We start from the raw sequence: 18,758 nt of genomic DNA on the forward strand, positions 1-18,758 counted from the left end.
GTTAACACTCCAGGCCAGTTGGTAGTGGCAATGCACCTCAAAGTTGGTTGCCAACCACCATATAAGGCCTGAAGGACGAGAGATTACTGGAAACTAACTTGGTTTACCCCTTTATCTGTGGATAAATTGTCGGAGTAGACAACATTCTTCATTTCAGGTAAAATATCAACCCAATGTTTGTATCCCAGGACAAATTAGCTAGCAACAGCAAGCTAGCCAACTAAATTGCCATAAATGTTTAATGCTTTTTGACCTGTCCTAAATCAATATATACGGTTCAGAGTTTTTGATATTTAAACCTACACCTGATAGCGTCTGGTGTAGGTGAACAAAATCAACATAAGTGTAAGCAGTCTGGTCATACAAAACAATTTTCCTTAAATTCGCAAAAGGCTGAATGTGTCTCACCGGAGAGAGCATCTATCTGATGCTGTCTGCTCCCAACGGGTATGACAATTGTTTTTGGTATCTTTTAGTTGTCACTGTATTAGAGTAAGCAGAGGTGATTTGATGATGTTGATATCCGGTTTTGTGATTAAAAACAAAGGTGTGTTTGTATTATTGTCTCAGCCTTGTAATTCATATGACTTGCGACCGCGGTATGAGAGGTTTGTAGATCAAACAACGCAATTATCAAAAAAATGCATGTGAGTGTGTGTGTAGAGTCAGTATAAACAACTTTATCAGTGGTGCTTTACAAACAGTAATATTTCCCCCTTATGACAACTATCCTTCTAACGACTGTAAACTACGTGAGCACACCCCATTCAACGAATTATATTGGGATCCTGGAGACTATGGGTGTGTCCTATGTCAGCCGCTCTCCAAATTCGGGACAACAACCTGCTGTTAGATCATGCATGGCCAACAGGAGTCGTAACGTTTGTGTCAAAACAGTTTCATCTGGTGTGGTATCTACACACTTGCCTCAGTTCAAAACGTTTCAAACTAGATATGTTCAACGGCATTATTTGAATTCCGGGCTGTATTGATTATAAGACGGCAACATTTGCTCGATACGGAGGTACGCGGAACTAAAGAGCATTGTGCTGCATGTTTCAAGGGGGACCTGTTTACAGTCCCACGGACAAAATCATTTCCCGTTTCTTAACTCACGCAGAAACAACGCTGTGTGGCCTAAACAGTAGATTAGGTAGCTAGTCTTGTTTATTCTTCGCCTACATATCGAATTTAGGCTGTTCGTATTAGTGGACATAAGACGAAAGCTATGCCTCTGTCCGATCAAGAACAGAGAGGCCCCAGGAGACGACGACGGAGCCGATCTGGCAGCGGCAGTCGATCTCGCGACTCCAGTCCCGTCTTTGGGCCCATGCCCAAGGCCCCCAGATATGAAGAAGACCTTAAACCTCCCCGAATGTCCGAGAGAGAAAGAGAAATGAGAGAGAGAAATGCCAAAAGGTTTCGTACGGAAAACCCCCGCAGTCGTTCTAGATCTCGAGAGAGGTACAGTAACCACAGCTGGTCCGATCAGCGCGGTGGCGGCGCTGGTAGATACGGAGGTGGTGGTGGCAGGAATGATTACTACGAACGGGATGATGCTCAACGCCAGAGGCAAGACGCCTTCATCTCCAGGTAGGTAAATGGAGTTAGCGCGCACAAGTTAATTAGTTACAACCTGGTCTCGGCTGTTTAGATCCGTGCAAATGCAAAGCTTGACCCACACTAGTTGGCAAACGGCAAATTGTTTCAAGGGTTTGTGAAGTCCTGTTTAAAATGAGCCAAATCAGAGATGACCTCCTGGGCCGCAGATTGTTGGCTTTTGTTCCAGCCCAAGCTGCCAATACACCTGACTCAACTAATCACAGTCTTGATCGTTTGATTCAGGTGTGTAAACTCTGGACGAAGTGGAGTCCTGGCTATTGGAACTTGTGCATCTAGCCTGGGACAAAGATTGTCTATTGTTTTGATCAAATATTCGATTAGATGAGTTTATTAGTCACATGCACAGGGTCGCAGATGTAATTGCAGGGCACAGTGAAATTCTTAAGCTATTGGAGCGACCGCTCTAACAATGATAGGAGGAGGCGAGATTTTTTTCTGTGGTATATTGGCAATCACCCAATTTAATGTGCATCCCGCCACCTACTGTGCGGGAAGGAAACAGGATTCCAAAAAATGGGAAACAAAAACAACCAATAAACTAAATCAAACTTTTCTGTTAAGAAAATGTAACAGATCCGATACCTACACAGGCTCAAGGGGAACCTGGCAGGGTGGGGTCTCCCGGCGCCAGTACCCCTTGCAAGTCTGAAGATGTAAAATCCTTAAATCCCCAAAACAATTCTGCAGCAGCCACAATAATGTCCAGTTTCTTAGACTTCTTTGAGACTTGTGCTGTACAGTTTATAACTGTGGCAATGAACACTACAAATTCTGCCTTTTTTATTAAAAAAATTAACACACAGGGTATCTTTTGACTGGCAGCAAACATTTACCATAGGCTGTGTTGCGTCCACTACCATATCTTCACTAGCATCACTTGTTTTCTCAATTATTTTAAGCTCCTCCGCATTACGAGATTCGGGTGACTGCTCAAACGTTTGCCACCTCAATCTCCTTCACCCTTTCAGGGCACTCCAGGAACTAGGGATCATGATCCCCCCCCCCCCCCCCCACAATTGCAACACCGTCGTCATTCTACACACCGTTCTTCAATATACTCTGTCTGCACACACTTGAAACATGGCCAAATCCTTTACAATTCTTACACTGTAATGGTTTGGGGACGACAGCTCTTACAGCGTATCTTACATAACTAAGCTTCACATGCGTAGGTATTTGTTCTTTATCAAAAAACAGGAGCGACAGACTTTCTTCTTTTTCTCCATTAACCCAGCGGGTCAGACGCCGGGCACCAACCACACCAGGAATGCTCTTCAGGTATTCAACCTGAAAATCTGTCGTCACCCATGAGATGACTCCTTTGACGGGTGCTCTACTCCAAAGTTCAAAACACAACTTCTGTTGTTCAGATTATTTTGATGCTCACTGCAGTCTTCCTCTGTTCTTCAAAAATATAATTATTTGAAATAAGACCACTCCTGGTCACTCTGACAGACTCCACTTTTCCCAGCGCATACTTCACCATTTAACGCCTTAAACGGGTTTCCCACATGCATCCTTACTCAACAAACGCATCCCAACAAGCGATTCATTATCATTCATACATCATTCATATACAGAACATTAGTCTTTACCAACTTTGCTCGACTCAAACTCAACATCCATTTCGCCATCTTTTTCCTGAACCGGAACCGTAGTCCCAGAAGGCGAGATCAGGTGGGACCGTTCTAGCCAATGAGAGGGCAGATAGTGTGAACAACAGGCTATACAGAGAGAGGAATCATCTTTGCAGTGCATTTTCTTCTTCATTAGATGATTGCACCCAACTCATAGCAATCCCCACTCAGTTGACTACTTTAAATGGTGGAAGCCCTCAATGGCAATGTCCATGCTAAAGCAGGTTATATCCCTGATGAATCCTATCTATCTCTTTGACAACAGGCAGAACTCCAATATAAAGTTGTTTTTGGTTAAGTTGCGAAGTGCCACATGAGTCCACTTATATCAGTACATTCGTAACAGCCTAACCGTTACGAACCTTCTATCAGATTAAATAAGCCTCACACAGCAAATTAGCAATTACATTTTTTTGTTGACCAAATTTGACCTCGTTACAAAATGTCCTCACTTCGTGGGCTTGTTTTTGTGGACAGATTTTGGGCGGTGAAAACTTCTCGGTTCGCCTCTTCCTCTGACTGATGACTACAATTGGTCATCAGTCAATTGGTCACAAGGTTTAATGTATTTCTTGTATATTTCTAATGATATGAATTTTATTCCAGGCGGCTACAAGAGAGGGAGAGAATTGGTGAACTCGGATCACCTGAAGTCTGGGGCTATTCACCAAGAGTAATGGCACCAGAGTAAGTAATTATGCATCTGATCTGACTAATCAAGTATAAGAGTTCAAAGAGTTGGGCTATACACGCCAACTACCAAATTATCTACATTTAGATAATTTTGTGTCCTTTTTCAATAAGCTCTGATGAACATACCCCAGTTGAAGAGGATGTGAAAAACAGCAGCTCAGATTCAAGCTCATCCGGTGAGTATGCTGAATTAGCTTTTATAATAATCCTTTTATAAAAGTCTGTTCTCAGTTAGCCTACATCTGACTGAATGACATGCATTGACTAGTCAAGAACAAAGTGTAACCTGGGCATACTATATTATGTAGTAAGTCAAATGTATGTTCTGATTACACCCTTGAATTGGCGAGAGATCAAGACAGGTGCACTATAATTCATAGATGATAAGAAGAAGAAAAAGAAGAAGAAGAAATCCAAAAAGAAGAAGAACAAGAAACACTCCAATGACAGCGAGTCAGAGTCGGACTCTGGTGGTGAGAAATGTTTCAACTTAAAAATTAAAAATAAATCAAGTGCAGAGGCTGCTTGTCCAGCTAAGTTTATTTCACCCTCTAATTTAGTTATCTTTCAGATGAGGAAGTGAAAAAGAAGAAAAAGAAGAAGAGCAAAAAGTAAGTTCACTCATATCTACATTCTACCTCTACAGTCGTGGCCAAAAGTTTTGAAAATGACACAAATATTAATTTTCACAAAGTCTGCTGCCTTAGTTTGTATGATGGCAATTTGCATATACTCCAGAATGTTATGAAGAGTGATTAGATTAATTGCAATTAATTGCAAAGTCCCTCTTTGCCATGCAAATTAACTGTTCCCCAAAAAACATTTCCACTGCATTTCAGCCCTGCCACAAAAGGACCAGCTGACATCATGTCAGTGATTCTCTCGTTAACACAGGAGTGAGTGTTGACGAGGACTAGGCTGGAGATCACTTCTGTCATGCTGATTGAGTTCGAATAACAGACTGGAAGCTTCAAAAGGAAGGTGGTGCTTGGAATCATTGTTCTTCCTCTGTCAACCATGCAAGGAAACACATGCCATCATCATTGCTTTGCACAAAAAGGGCTTCACAGGCAAGGATATTGCTGCCAGTAAGATTGCACCTAAATCAACAATTTAGTGGATCATCAAGAACTTCAAGGAGAGCAGTTCAAATGTTGTGAAAAAGGCTTCAGGGCACCTAAAGTCCAAGCGCCAGGACCGTCTCCTAAAGTTGATTCAGCTGCGGGATCTGAGCACCACCAGTACAGAGCTTGCTCAGGAATGGCAGCAGGCAGGTGTGAGTGCATCTGCACGCACAGTGAGGTGAAGACTTTTGGAGGATGGCCTGGTGTCAAGAAGGGCAGCAAAGAAGCCACCTCTCTCCAGGAAAAACATCAGGGACAGACATTCTGCAAAATGTACATGGATTGGACTGCTAAGGGCTGGGGTAAAGTCATTTTCTCTGATGAATCATCTTTCCGATTGTTTGGGGCATCCGGAAAAAAGCTTGTCCGGAGAAGACAAGGTGAGCGCTACCATCAGTCCTGTGTCATGCCAACAGTAAAGCATCCTTTGCTTCTCAGCCAAGGGAGTGGGCTCACTCACAATTTTGCCTAAGAACAGAGCCATGAATAAAGAATCGTACCAACATATCCTCCGAGAGCAACTTCTCCCAACCATCCAGGAACAGTTTGGTGACGAACAATGCCTTTTCCAGCATGATGGAGCACCTTGACATAAGGCAAAAGTGATAACTAAGTGGCTCGGGGAACAAAACATCAATATTTTGGGACCATAGCCAGGAAGCTCCCCAGACCTTAATCCCATTGAGAATTTGTGGTCAATCCTCGAGGCGGGTGGATTAACAAAACCCCACAAATTCTGACAAACTCCAAGCATTGATTATGCAAGAATGGGCTGCCATCAGTCAGGCTGTGGCCCAGAAGTTAATTGACAGAATGCCAGGGTGGATTGCAGAGGTCTTGGAAAAAGAAAGGTCAACACTGCAAATATTGACTCTTTGCATCAACTTCATGTAATTCTCAATAAAAGCCTTTGACACTTATGAAATGCTTGTAATTATACTTCAGTATTCCATAGTAACATCTGACAAAAATATCTAAAGATACTGAAGCAGCAAACTTTGAAAATTAATATTTGTGTCATTCTCAACTTTTGGCCACGACTGTAGTCAACTGCCCATAACAAATACATGACATACCTATACACAACCAGTGTTTTCCTCAACCGTGTTTTGGTTTCTCCTCACAGGTCAAAGAAGTCCAAGAAGAGGAAGGCGAAGAAGAACCGCAAGCAGTCAGCGAGCGACTCCAGCAGCGACGGGTCGGATGAGGATGCCAACGGGGATCTGTGGGTGGAAAGGACCTGCATCGACGAACACATGGTGGGCCCTGAGGCCCCACTCACTCACCTGTCCCAGGATGACAAGCCTCTTGAGTGAGTATCTCTTTTTACATAGAAGGATCTTTCTTACATTCAAGAATTTGACCCGTTTTAGCCGGTCGCTTGGTAAATACAACTTGCTTCCACATTTTTACAGGATATTACCACACTATATTCAGCTTTTAAAATGCCGCTTTATTCTTTTATTTTTTATTATCAATGAATGGCCAAATGATTTACATACCTTTTCCCACTAGTTTTGGTCATGCACTGCTGCCGGGTGAGGGTGCCGCTATGGCAGAGTACGTGAAAGCAGGCAAGCGTATCCCAAGAAGAGGTGAAATTGGGTTGACCAGCAACGAAATCGCAACCTTTGAGATGTCTGGCTTTGTGATGAGCGGTAGCAGGTACATTAGTACTCTTCTGTTTACATCTTGACATTTCAAATGTTTCATCGTATTTCACACATTTGGTTGACGGCTTTGTAACGCTCATTGCAATATTGTAACCCCCAGACATCGTCGTATGGAGGCTGTGCGTCTGAGAAAGGAAAACCAGATCTACAGTGCTGATGAAAAGAGAGCTCTGGCATCTTTCAACCAGGAGGAAAGGAGAAAGAGGGAGAGCAAAATCCTCTCCAGCTTCAGAGAAATGGTGTACAGGAAAACTAAGGGCAAAGAGGAGAAATGAATCATTTTGTTTCTCTCCTTTCAGAACTTTCAGCTTTTGGAGACCATTTTTTTACAAACATTATCTTTCGTTGTTTAGTTTCCCAACATTTCATGATTTGATAATGTAATTTTTCCCCCTCTTTGTATTGTGAACTAGGCCTATATTTTAAGCATCTGACACAGTGGACTATTTTGTTTATGTAGAAAGTTGTCGGAAAATGAATATTGGAAAGGGCTTGTTTTCCTGGGGTCACAAAGCAAACACAAGAATGGACCAGGAAGCTATACTTAGCCTAACACAAAATGTCTCTATACACTATTACAATATTGTGCATCCCAACATAAATCAAATCCATCCCTGACCCTTCTACCTATTAATTTAACTTTTAATGTTGGAAAAGTGCCTGTAAAATCACAAGTTACGTGTTCAGGATTAATAAATCATTTAAAAATAGTGGGGTTTTATGCTTTATTTAATAGGTACATTTATATGTTTAAAATTAGGTTTGATTGTCTCTGGGAAATGCATTTTAGATATTGGTTATTCTACCTTGACTTAATATCGTTCACCTTTTTATTATTCTAAACCTTGATGCCAAGAAGCTGATGCCAGGGAGATGTGCATTTATTTAACTGGCACTGGCTTCAGTCAATACAAAGTCTCTGACTGGAAGAATTGTAATTCTTTGGCACGATGTGCTTTAGGAAGCGGAAGGAGATTGGGGTCAATATAGCAATGAGAGTTTGTTTAAATGCAAGCTTCCAACCCGCTCTTGTCTTGGTATCCTACTGTTGTGTTAGCTGAGGCCAACTGCTGGCAAAGGCCTAGCAATGAAAACCAAACCAAGCCATTCCTCTTGTAAACAACATTCAAATGTCTGGTGGTAGGAGACCAGTTCATTGTTTTACCCTATTAAACAAATCTGTTTTGCTATATTTCTACAGAAGTGCATTTCTGTACGTAAGACACTGATGGAATGGCTTTTTTTTGTTCTGGGAGTCATACTGAGATCATCGTCTCTTTTACAGATGAGCCTTGAATTACAGAAAATACACACATAAAAGTATAAATACAAAATGCAAGCAGAAAGAAAAACATTACCATAAAAAACAAGCACATTCATCAGTAAGGTCCTCAATCAGCTCTGAATTGCCCTAGAGAGGCACCATAACATCAGATTTAAGGACATTTTGAACATTGTTCCACAAATAAGGTGCAATAACTAAAAGCTGATTTACCTAACTCAGATACCAAATGAATTTCCAGAGTGAGCCATCCCTGAGACCGGGTGTGGTAACATATGTCTAAAGTTTAGTAATGATAGGTACAGCGGGACTTTATGGTAGAGCATGCAGTGATGAGTACTAAAACTGACTATAATAAAGTGGCAGCCATAGTCTAGGACAGATAGGAACGTTGACGGAATAATCGTCTTTCTACTATTTAGCGAGAGGCATGACCTATTTCTATCGAAGTATCCCATTTTTATTCTCAGCTTCTTACCTCATGAATATGCTTTTTAAAAGGCAGCTTTTCCTCAATCCAAATGCCCAGATATTTGTAAGCAGGGACATAATCAATAGGGACACAATCCAAAGTACATATTCCTAAATTTTCAGAGTTAATTTTGTGCGCTCTAGAGAACAACATATACTTAATTTTACCTGCATGCAATACTAATTTCAGGTCAAAAAATGTATGTAATACAATGAAGGCAGATTGTAGTTCGGATACAGCCTGGTCTACCGTGGGGACAATAGCATACACAACAGTATCATTGGCATACAAGTGATAGTTACATTTATTTGACAGAGAAGTCGATATTGTTCATGTAAACAGTAAAAAGTACAGGCCCCAGAATCGACCCCTGCGGGACACCTTTCATAATATCCAGGAAACCTGATTTAACACCATCAGTAGATACACATTGAGTTCTATCTGTCAAGTCATTTTTAAACCAGTTACATGCAGCCTGGTCTAGGCCAATTGAAGAAAGCCTCTGAATTAGCAGAGAGTGATCAACAGTATCAAAGGCCTTTGACAGGTCAATGAAGAGGGCAGCACTATGTTGCTTTTTATCCATACAGTTAAGCACATAATTTCTAATTAGGGACACAGTAGAGATAGTGCTGTGACCTGGTCTAAAACCCGAATGATGTACATTTAGAATAAATAAGATAAGAAAGGTCTTAGCTGAGAATGAATCAAGGTTTCTAATATTTTAGCTCGGCAAGAAAGTTAAGAAATAGGGAGATAACGATTTAGGTCACAAGGGTCACCACCTTGGGAAGGGGGAGTACATGGGCCGCCTTCCCACCCTTGGGTATAGTACCAGATATAACTGTCAGGTTAAAAATATGGGTTAATGATTCAGCAATCAGGGGGGCAAAGAACTGCAGCAAATATGGATCTAGCATATCAGCCCCAGTGAAGGCATCTAAGCACATCACAGGTAGTAAACTGTTGAAATGTAAACAAAGATTCACTAGAAGTTGAAGGGTTAACTCCCGAGTCAGCAAGAGGCTGGCAGAGGGAAGAGCAGTTGGTTGATTGACCAGGGTTAATTAAACCACAGTTTCTCTCAAATAAAAGCCTGTCGAGGTAAAATTATGATTAAAAGCATCACTGCATTAAAATCATAATTTTCAGCTATTTTCCTTTCATTGTTGGCCTTGTGGAGGTCTGTGTGCCAAGCATTTGGATGGTCAGTGTAGAACAGGTCTGATTTGATTTCAGGATAAGGTCTCAGTGGATTCACTTAGCAATTTACTTTTGAATTTCTTTCTTCCTGACATTTGTAAGATTTTTAGGATAAATTATAACAAGATCTCTGAAACAATGGATGTGATAATGGAGTCAATGGAACACAGACCATTGACCAGATTGGCACACATTCAACAAATCTGATGTTACAAAATGGATATTCGTCAAAGCCGTCATTATTTATGCATTGCAAATGCCACAATGTGGTTCCTTAAGTCCGATTGGGATATATTTAGCTCTTTTTGCCGCCGAACATTTAAAAGTTGTCTCTTTTCAGGTTTAGAATAAGTGTCTGCTAAATGCTAACTACCGTTCGTATAAGCTGGTTAGCATAGCTAGCATACAGAATTCGGTGGTGGTAGTAACAGTCATTTTTAACTGTAATGCAGTTGATTGGTGACGATTACATGAATGTGAGTTGGGGTTGACATCCATACAAGCATTATACTCCGATTTCTACCTCAACATAGTGTGAAACACACATACTGTCACACCCTGACCATAGTTTACTTTGTATATTTCTATGTTTTGGTTGGTCAGGGTGTGAGCTGAGTGGGTATTCTATGTTTCATGTCTAGTTTGTCTAGTTCTATGTTTGGCCTGATATGGTTCTCAATCAGAGGCAGGTGTTCGTCATTGTCTCTGATTGGGAACCATATTTAGGTAGCCTGTTTGGTGTTGGGTTTTGTGGGTGATTGTCCTTAGTGTCCTTGTTCCTGTTGTCACAGGATAGGCTGTATAGGTTTTTCACGGTCCGTTTGTTGTTTTGTAGATTTAAGTTATTTAATGTATCGTTCATTTTCCATAAAAGAAACATGAGTAACCACCACGCTGCTTTTTGGTCCGCTTCTCTTTCTACAGACGAACGTCGTTACACATACACTGAGTGTACAAAACATTAGGATCTCCTCTTTCCATGACATAGACTGACCAGGTGAATCAAGGTGAAAGTTATGATCCTTTATTAATCTACTTCAATCAGTGTAAATGAAGGGACAGCCTTGAGACAATTGAGACATGGATTGTGTATGTGTGCCATTCAGAGGTTGAATGGGCAAGACAAAATATGTATGTAAGTGCCTTGAACGGGGTATGATAGTAGGAGTCAGGCACATCGGCTTGTGTCAAGAACTACAACCCTTCTGGATTTTGCACACTCAACAGTTTCCCGTGTGTATCAAGAATGGTCCACCACCCAATAGACATCCAGCCAACTAGACACAACGTTGGGAAGCATTGGGGTCAACATGGGCCTGCGTCCCTGTGGAACGCTTTCAACAACTTGTAGAGTCCATTCCCCAACAAATTGAGGCTATTCGGAGGGGAAAGGGGGTTGCAACTCAATATAGAGGGCATGCAGTTGACGTACAACACCCCCTGGCCATGTTGGCATGAATTCTTCTGACAACAACAGCCGAGTGGCTACCCCAAAATGCATGTTAACAGATCAACTCAAATTGTATTCGTCACATGCGCCGAATACAACAGGTTCACCTTACAGTGAAATGCTTACTTAGCTCCCTCTGTAGATGCATACTGGACAACGTTTATTTGTATTGCTTTTAAATCTTTTTAATGATTTAAAAAAAAATCTTATTAACACTTTGTTCTAGCTAGCTATTTGTGGAGGTAGCTATCAAGTAAACACAATGAAATGCTTACTTACAAGCCCTTAACCAACAATGCAGTTTTAAGAAAAAAAAGAAAGAAATATAACAAATAATTAAGGAGCAACGATAAAATAACAGTAGCGAGGTTATATACAGGGGGTTCCGGTACAGAGTCAATGTGCGGGGGCACCGGTTAGTCGAGGTAATTAAGGTAATATGTACATATAGGTAGAGGTAAAATGACTATGCATGGACAATAAACAGAGAAGAGCAGCAGCATAAAAATTGGGGGTGGGGTGGTGACAATGCAAATAGTCTGGGTAGCCATTTGGTTAAGTGTTCAAGAGTCTTACGGCCTGGGTTTTTTTTTATTTTAATTTTTTTAATTTTTATTAATAACAAATCAATACATAAAGCACATGAGGGAACACAAGCATACATAGATTACAAACAATAGACAATCGAGCTATGGGGTACAATATCACATTACAATTACACAAGGACCTTAAGGGACATGCATATATTTACAATTCTAACAGCTTTTTTGTTAGTAGAGCATTTAACCGTCTTAAAATACAGTTCAATTTCTTTTTGTAGGGTACGAAAATGTGGTTTTCTGTTTGTAGATTTACATTTGTGTATATGAAATTTGGCCAAAAGAATAATGAAATTAATTACATAAAAATGATTCCGCTTATTTCTATTGTATGTAAAGAATCCAAACAGTACATCTCTCCACAATAGTGTAAAATCTTCATAAATGTGTTCAATTATAAACCTACTGATGTCTTGCCACAGTTTTCTTACATGCATACAATGCCAAAAAAAAAATCTCTCCGGGTACTCATCGACTCTGGGGCTGATGAGAGTTCTTTGGACGCTACCCTGCCATCAGAGCTGGGCATCCCTGCTCAGCACCTCTCCATTCCCATGGGCGTTTGAGTGCTGGACGGGCGCTCTATAGACCTGGTCACCCACAATACCACCCCCATCAACATAAGTGTGTCAGGGAACCCCAGCGAGACGATCCAATTCCTGATTATTAAGTCTCCTCACGTTCCAGTGATATTGGGATTCTCTTGGCTCCAGCAACACAATCCCCTTATTGACTGGTCTGCTGGTGTCATCATGGGCCGGAGTCCATTCTGCCACGCTCATTGCCGGAAGTCAGTGCAGCCTGCCCCGGGACGTCTTCCTGGGGGCTCAGAAGTTGTCCCGGATCTCTCTGCAATTCCTGCGGAGTACCAGGACCTCTGGGAGGTGTTCAGTAAGGCCCGGGCCACTTCGCTTCCGCCACACTGACCCTATGACTGTGGGATTGACCTTCTCCCAGCCACCACTCCGCCCAGGCGATGACTGTACTCTCTGTCAAGGCTATTGGCGTGGGGGGGCTAATAACCGGCTGTTTGTTCCTGATGCTGTTCGCTCCTAGGTTCTGGAGTGTGCCCACTCCTCCAAGCTTGCCTGCCACCCGGGATCCCGTCGGACCCTGGCCTTTGTGCGACAACACTTTTGGTGGCCTACCATGGTTCTGAACGTCTCCGCATTCGTCGCCACATGCACGATCTGTGTGCAGAACAAGACTCCCCGGCAAGCTCAGGCTGGTCTCCTTCAATCTCTAACTGTTCCTCATTGTCCCTGGTCTCACATATCCCTGGACTTTCTCATGTGTCTCCCCCCGTCTGATGGCTACACCGCCATCCTGACAGTAGTGGACCGGTTTTCCAAAGCCGCACACATCATTCCTTTCCCCAAGTTACCCTTTGCCAACGAGACGGCCCAGCTCATGGTGCAGCACGTCTTCCGGATTCATGGACTCCCAGTGAACATGGTCTCCGATAAGGGTCCTTAGTTCTCGTCTTGGTTCTGGAAGTTCTTCACACTCATTGGATCGTCTGTCAGTCTGTCCTCCGGGTTCCATCCCCAGTCCAACGGACAGTCAGAGCGAACCAACCAAGACCTGGAGACGACTCTTTGCTGCCTGGTCTCCGCCAACCCCACCACCTGGAGCCAGCATCTAGTGTGGTTCGAATATGCCCGCAACACCCTTCCTTACTCTGCCACGGGTCTCTCGCCCTTTGAGTGTTCCCTGGGTTATCAGCCCCCGCTATTCCCGGAGCAAGAGGAAGAGGTTGGCATACCCTTGGACCAGATGTTTGTCCGCCACTATCGTCGTACCTGGAAGAGAGCCCGGTCGGCTCTTCTCAAGACCACCTCCAGGTATCAACGACAAGTGGACCGCCACCAGACCCCGGCTCCCAGGTATCATCTCGGGCAGAGGGTATGGCTGTCCACCCGAGGTCTGCCCCTCTGGGTGGAGTCCCGCAAACTTTCTCCCCGGTTTATCAGCCCTTTCCCAATCTCCAAGATCATTAGCCCCTCTGCTGTTCATCTTCTGTATACATCCCACTTTTCATGTGTCTAGGATCAAACCCATGTCTCACAGCCCTTTGTCTCCTGTTTCCCACCTAGAGGACATTGTCCAAAAAACACTGTAGTTATCATGTATTCATATAATAACCCAATGATAATTTGTTGAGAAATGTTTTCATAAAAGGAGGGAAAATGTATGGACATAGGCCAAAGGCCTCAATGGGATGGACAACCTGCTGTGTTGACTTTTGGTTGTTCCAGCCCAACAATAGATGTAATCTTTATATGACACTTAAACACCTGAATTAAGTAAACACAACCAAACACTTTAGTGCCCTGGTGGTATAGGTTACCTGAAGAAGTGATATTCTAACATCAGGAGTACTTTTAATTTGTTTATGTACTACTATAGGTTCACCAGCTGACCTCTATCAAGACACCCATGTCGACTGGATTCCCCCTGTGAAGATGAGCAATGCTGCAGCAGCATCAGTTTGTACTTCTACCTTGTTCTTTTCCAGATATGAAACGAGACTTCCCACAGCTTGGACTATCTGAATGATTCTGTTGTGCCATTTGAGTGGAGAGCACCTTCACCTTGTCATCATGACAAAAGTGCCACTTTAAACCGTTTGAATATTTAAAATGTAATTTGGAACGTATAAAATACTATTGTTTGATATTGTGAACATGCTGTACTTTAATAATAGGCTATATTATTGTATGGGTGAAATGAAAAGTATCTCTGCTTTGCCTAGCCCCATTGAATAAATAATGTTTCTTATAGCCTAACTTTTCTTTCTTTGACAATTTAAACACATTTAGCATTGACAATATAATTGTTGTGGTAGTCTTAGGCAAACCATGTTCATTATTACAGTAGCACCTCCAAGTGCCACTCAGAACTTCTGTATGTTTTAAACTAAGGATCCCATCACCTGCTTCCATACATGTTACCTACATTACAAGTGTTGGATTTGCTCTAAACAATTATGTCATCACAAGGCATGTACAAAATTTAGTATAATGATTAGCCACATATACTGTACATTGTCTATTGCAGTGGAGGCTGCTGAGGGGAAGACGGCTCGTAATAATGTCTGGAATGGAGCGAATGGAATGGCATCAAACCATGTGTTTGATGTATTTGATACCATTCCCCTGATTGAGCTCCAGCCTGTCCTCCCCTGTCCTTCCCAATTAAAGTGCCACCAACCTCTTGTGGTCTACTGGTGTCGTTTTTCAATTAAGAACATATAGCTGAACAATATGTAAACAACGTGTGAGTTAAGCTATTCTCTGATTCAGTTGCACAATGTCAAGGGGTGCATTGCAAATGCCATCAGACTGTAGGCCAGTGGTTCCCAACTCCGATCCTTGAGTACCCCCAACTGTACGGTTTATTGTAGCTCCGGACAAACACACCTGATTCAACTTGTCCACTAATCATCTGTAAAGGTTAGACATTTTAGTAACAAATAGGCTATTATTAATAAAGCAACATTTCAGGTGAACAAAAAAAAGGTCTATCATAGGTGGCTAACCTTGCTCCACTGATCCCTGATCTATGGGGGGAGCAGCCTTCTGTAACATCCCAGCAATAGCACTCTTAATAATTAACTCATTAGGTTTGACACATTGAATCATGTGTGTTAGTACTGGGCTGGAACAGAAGCCTGCACACCCAGGAGCCTGCTGCAACCACCCAGGCTTGGCCTGCTGCAGTTCTAGTAGGTTTATACATTGTGTGCGACTTTAAAACTGTATTTTTGTTCACAAAATGTGCTAACATACAGTGCATTTGGAAAGTATTCTGGGAGGTGACCAAGAAACCGATGGTCACTCTGAAAGAGCTCCAGAGTTCCTCTGTGGAGATGGGAGAACCTTCCAGAAGGACAACCATCTCTGCAGCACTCCACCAATTAGGCCTTTAAGTTTCATAAATTCAGTTCTTAAAAGACTGAAACATCCACCCCATTGTTCAAAGACACTTGGAGCACGTCAAATGACAGAACTCCTGCCATGCCAAGCATATGCTCTCGTTCAGACACAGTTCATGGTGCAGATGAGAATGGTTTTGGACATTTCCCCCGTATGGACTAATCATTTGCTTCCATTCTTCTCTCCTGAAGGAACACCTCTACGCAAAGGATGATGCTGAGACCATGAAATAACGGTCTGCAGTTACAGACCCGCTCATCCAATGGCTTCAGGGCAATGCTTAGATGGTTAGCGCAGTCCAAGCTCCCTGACAAAGAGAAGTTTCCACTCCTAGTTTCCACTCCATATCACCTGGTCAGACATTGGGCCCAGCAGCGGCCCATGACCTCCAAGTGTCGAATGAGGACAGAGAAGCACAGATTGGGCTTCACGGCCTCATTGCATCAGCCAGCAAACCATTACTCTTGTCCCAGGGCCCCAACTGGGATGCCAAGAAACCAGGCTCAGACTCACGCTGCTCCTGCTCAGGAGTGGAGGAACAGACACTCTCAGCCCCACCGGAACAGGTGGAGTGCAGCATTGCCCAAGAGGTAGAGGCGCACCGTATGCAGGCCGCATTCCCTCTACACCCCAGCACACAGAGACTCGACCCTAATGGGACCGACTCTCTAACGCAACACCATTTCCTTGAGCACCACTTTTCCAGCTGGAAAATGTAAACGGCCAACAAATTGGTGTTACGCACTCTACACAAGCCTACGCGCAACAATTTTTACAGAGGCCTTCCACTCTTCGTGCTGTTGAACCCAATTGAAGCCTCATGTTGTAAGTTCTAGCTTTCAGCTTGCTTGTGAATACGGTAGTATAACACCGTTTAAATTCTGTGCTACCCTGTTGGGTAATTATATTATGTTGCATCCTGTGGTGGATACAAGGAGGTTGGAAGAAATGAAGACCCGCACTGTCGAAAAAAGGAATAAATCCAAAACTGAGGCTTGAATGCAAAATAAGGATGTTTCTTAAAAAATCATATTGCAAGAAAGTGTACCATTGATGAGACCTCAACCAGAAGGAATAAAAGTAAGAAAACCCATTAATGTGTCTGTACCACTACATATTCTCCTTTGAGTGATGACATCAAGGGAGAGATTAAGAAACAATGGAATATGCTCATGGCTGGTCCTTCTTGCCAAAATATTTTCTCTGACCCTCCTCTCTTTTCACACTACAGGGCCAGGAATGTCAGGGACTTCATTATTCGGGCAGACACGAATGTCCCTCCGTGAAAAAATTATGGAAGACTGGATGCTGTGACGGGCTTCTACCCCTGCTGCCGTAGTTGTGTGGCATGTAGGGATTCCTTGTGTGGCATGTAGGGACCAAGGTGCAGCGTGGTACATGTTCATCTTTCAATTTTGAACTGAACACTGAATAATAAAACAACAAAGAGAATGAACAAAACGGAAACAGTTCTGTCTGGTGCAGACACAAAAACAGAAAACAACTACCCACAAACACAGGTGGGAACAGGCTACCTAAGTATGGTTCTCAGAGACAACGATAGACAGCTGCCTCTGATTGGGAACCATACCAGGCCAAACACAGAAATACAGTGCCTTGCGAAAGTATTCGGCCCCCTTGAACTTTGCGACCTTTTGCCACATTTCAGGCTTCAAACATAAAGATATAAAACTGTATTTTTTTGTGAAGAATCAACAACAAGTGGGACACAATCATGAAGTGGAACAACATTTATTGGATATTTCAAACTTTTTTAACAAATCAAAAACTGAAAAATTGGGCGTGCAAAATTATTCAGCCCCTTTACTTTCAGTGCAGCAAACTCTCTCCAGAAGTTCAGTGAGGATCTCTGAATGATCCAATGTTGACCTAAATGACTAATGATGATAAATACAATCCACCTGTGTGTAATCAAGTCTCCGTATAAATGCACCTGCACTGTGATATTCTCAGAGGTCCGTTAAAAGCGCAGAGAGCATCATGAAGAACAAGGAACACACCAGGCAGGTCCGAGATACTGTTGTGAAGAAGTTTAAAGCCGGATTTGGATACAAAAATATTTCCCAAGCTTGAAACATCCCAAGGAGCACTGTGCAAGCGATAATATTGAAATGGAAGGAGTATCAGACCACTGCAAATCTACCAAGACCTGGCCGTCCCTCTAAACTTTCAGCTCATACAAGGAGAAGACTGATCAGAGATGCAGCCAAGAGGCCCATGATCACTCTGGATGAACTGCAGAGATCTACAGCTGAGGTGGGAGACTCTGTCCATAGGACAACAATCAGTTGTATATTGCACAAATCTGGCCTTTATGGAAGAGTGGCAAGAAGAAAGCCATTTCTTAAAGATATCCATAAAAAGTGTCGTTTAAAGTTTGCCACAAGCCACCTGGGAGACACACCAAACATGTGGAAGAAGGTGCTCTGGTCAGATGAAACCAAAATTGAACTTTTTGGCAACAATGCAAAACGTTATGTTTGGCGTAAAAGCACACCATCCCCACTGTGAAACATGGTGGCAGCATCATGGTTTGGGCCTGCTTTTCTTCAGCAGGGACAGGGAAGATGGTTAAAATTGATGGGAAGATGGATGGAGCCAAATACAGGACCATTCTGGAAGAAAACCTGATGGAGTCTGCAAAAGACCTGAGACTGGGACAGAGATTTGTCTTCCAACAAGACAATGATCCAAAACATAAAGCAAAATCTACAATGGAATGGTTCAAAAATAAACATATCCAGGTGTTAGAATGGCCAAGTCAAAGTCCAGACCTGAATCCAATCAAGAATCTGTGGAAAGAACTGAAAACTGCTGTTCACAAAATGCTCTCCATCCAACCTCACTGAGCTCGAGCTGTTTTGCAAGGAGGAATGGGAAAAAATTTCAGTCTCTCGATGTGCAAAACTGATAGAGACATACCCCAAGCGACTTACAGCTGTAATCGCAGCAAAAGGTGGCGCTACAAAGTATTAACTTAAGGGGGCTGAATAATTTTGCACGCCCAATTGTTCAGTTTTTGATTTGTTAAAAAAGTTTGAAA

At 42.6% G+C, this 18,758-nt stretch overlaps 1 protein-coding gene across 2 annotated transcripts; it reads left to right on the top strand.

The window, feature by feature from the left end:
* LOC110505179 (NF-kappa-B-activating protein) lies at positions 1-7,460 on the top strand. 2 transcript variants are annotated; one of them, XM_036969598.1, is made up of 8 exons: positions 1-157; positions 3,867-3,947; positions 4,065-4,129; positions 4,334-4,426; positions 4,525-4,564; positions 6,204-6,389; positions 6,593-6,742; positions 6,851-7,460. In XM_036969598.1, exons 2-8 carry the CDS (start codon positions 3,937-3,939, stop codon positions 7,023-7,025), a joined length of 720 nt encoding a protein of 239 aa, XP_036825493.1. In that variant the 5' UTR covers positions 1-157; positions 3,867-3,936; the 3' UTR covers positions 7,026-7,460. The 2 variants fall into 2 exon arrangements, with proteins under 2 accessions (XP_036825493.1, XP_021439886.1); XM_021584211.2 differs by lacking the exon at positions 1-157 and adding an exon at positions 831-1,593.
* Positions 7,461-18,758: the final 11,298 nt, after the last annotated feature.

Source organism: Oncorhynchus mykiss, chromosome 31 (assembly GCF_013265735.2).
Source record: "Oncorhynchus mykiss isolate Arlee chromosome 31, USDA_OmykA_1.1, whole genome shotgun sequence".
NCBI classification, from domain to species: Eukaryota; Metazoa; Chordata; class Actinopteri; order Salmoniformes; family Salmonidae; genus Oncorhynchus; species Oncorhynchus mykiss.

Excerpts from the sequence above, each read along its gene's own strand:
- LOC110505179 (XM_021584211.2), top strand. The coding sequence starts at position 1,229 with ATGCCTCTGTCCGATCAAGAACAGAGAGGCCCCAGGAGACGACGACGG. Across the intron at positions 6,390-6,592 it reads CAGGATGACAAGCCTCTTGA|TTTTGGTCATGCACTGCTGC; the intron begins GTGAGTATCTCT and ends TTTTCCCACTAG. Across the intron at positions 6,743-6,850 it reads TTTGTGATGAGCGGTAGCAG|ACATCGTCGTATGGAGGCTG; the intron begins GTACATTAGTAC and ends TGTAACCCCCAG.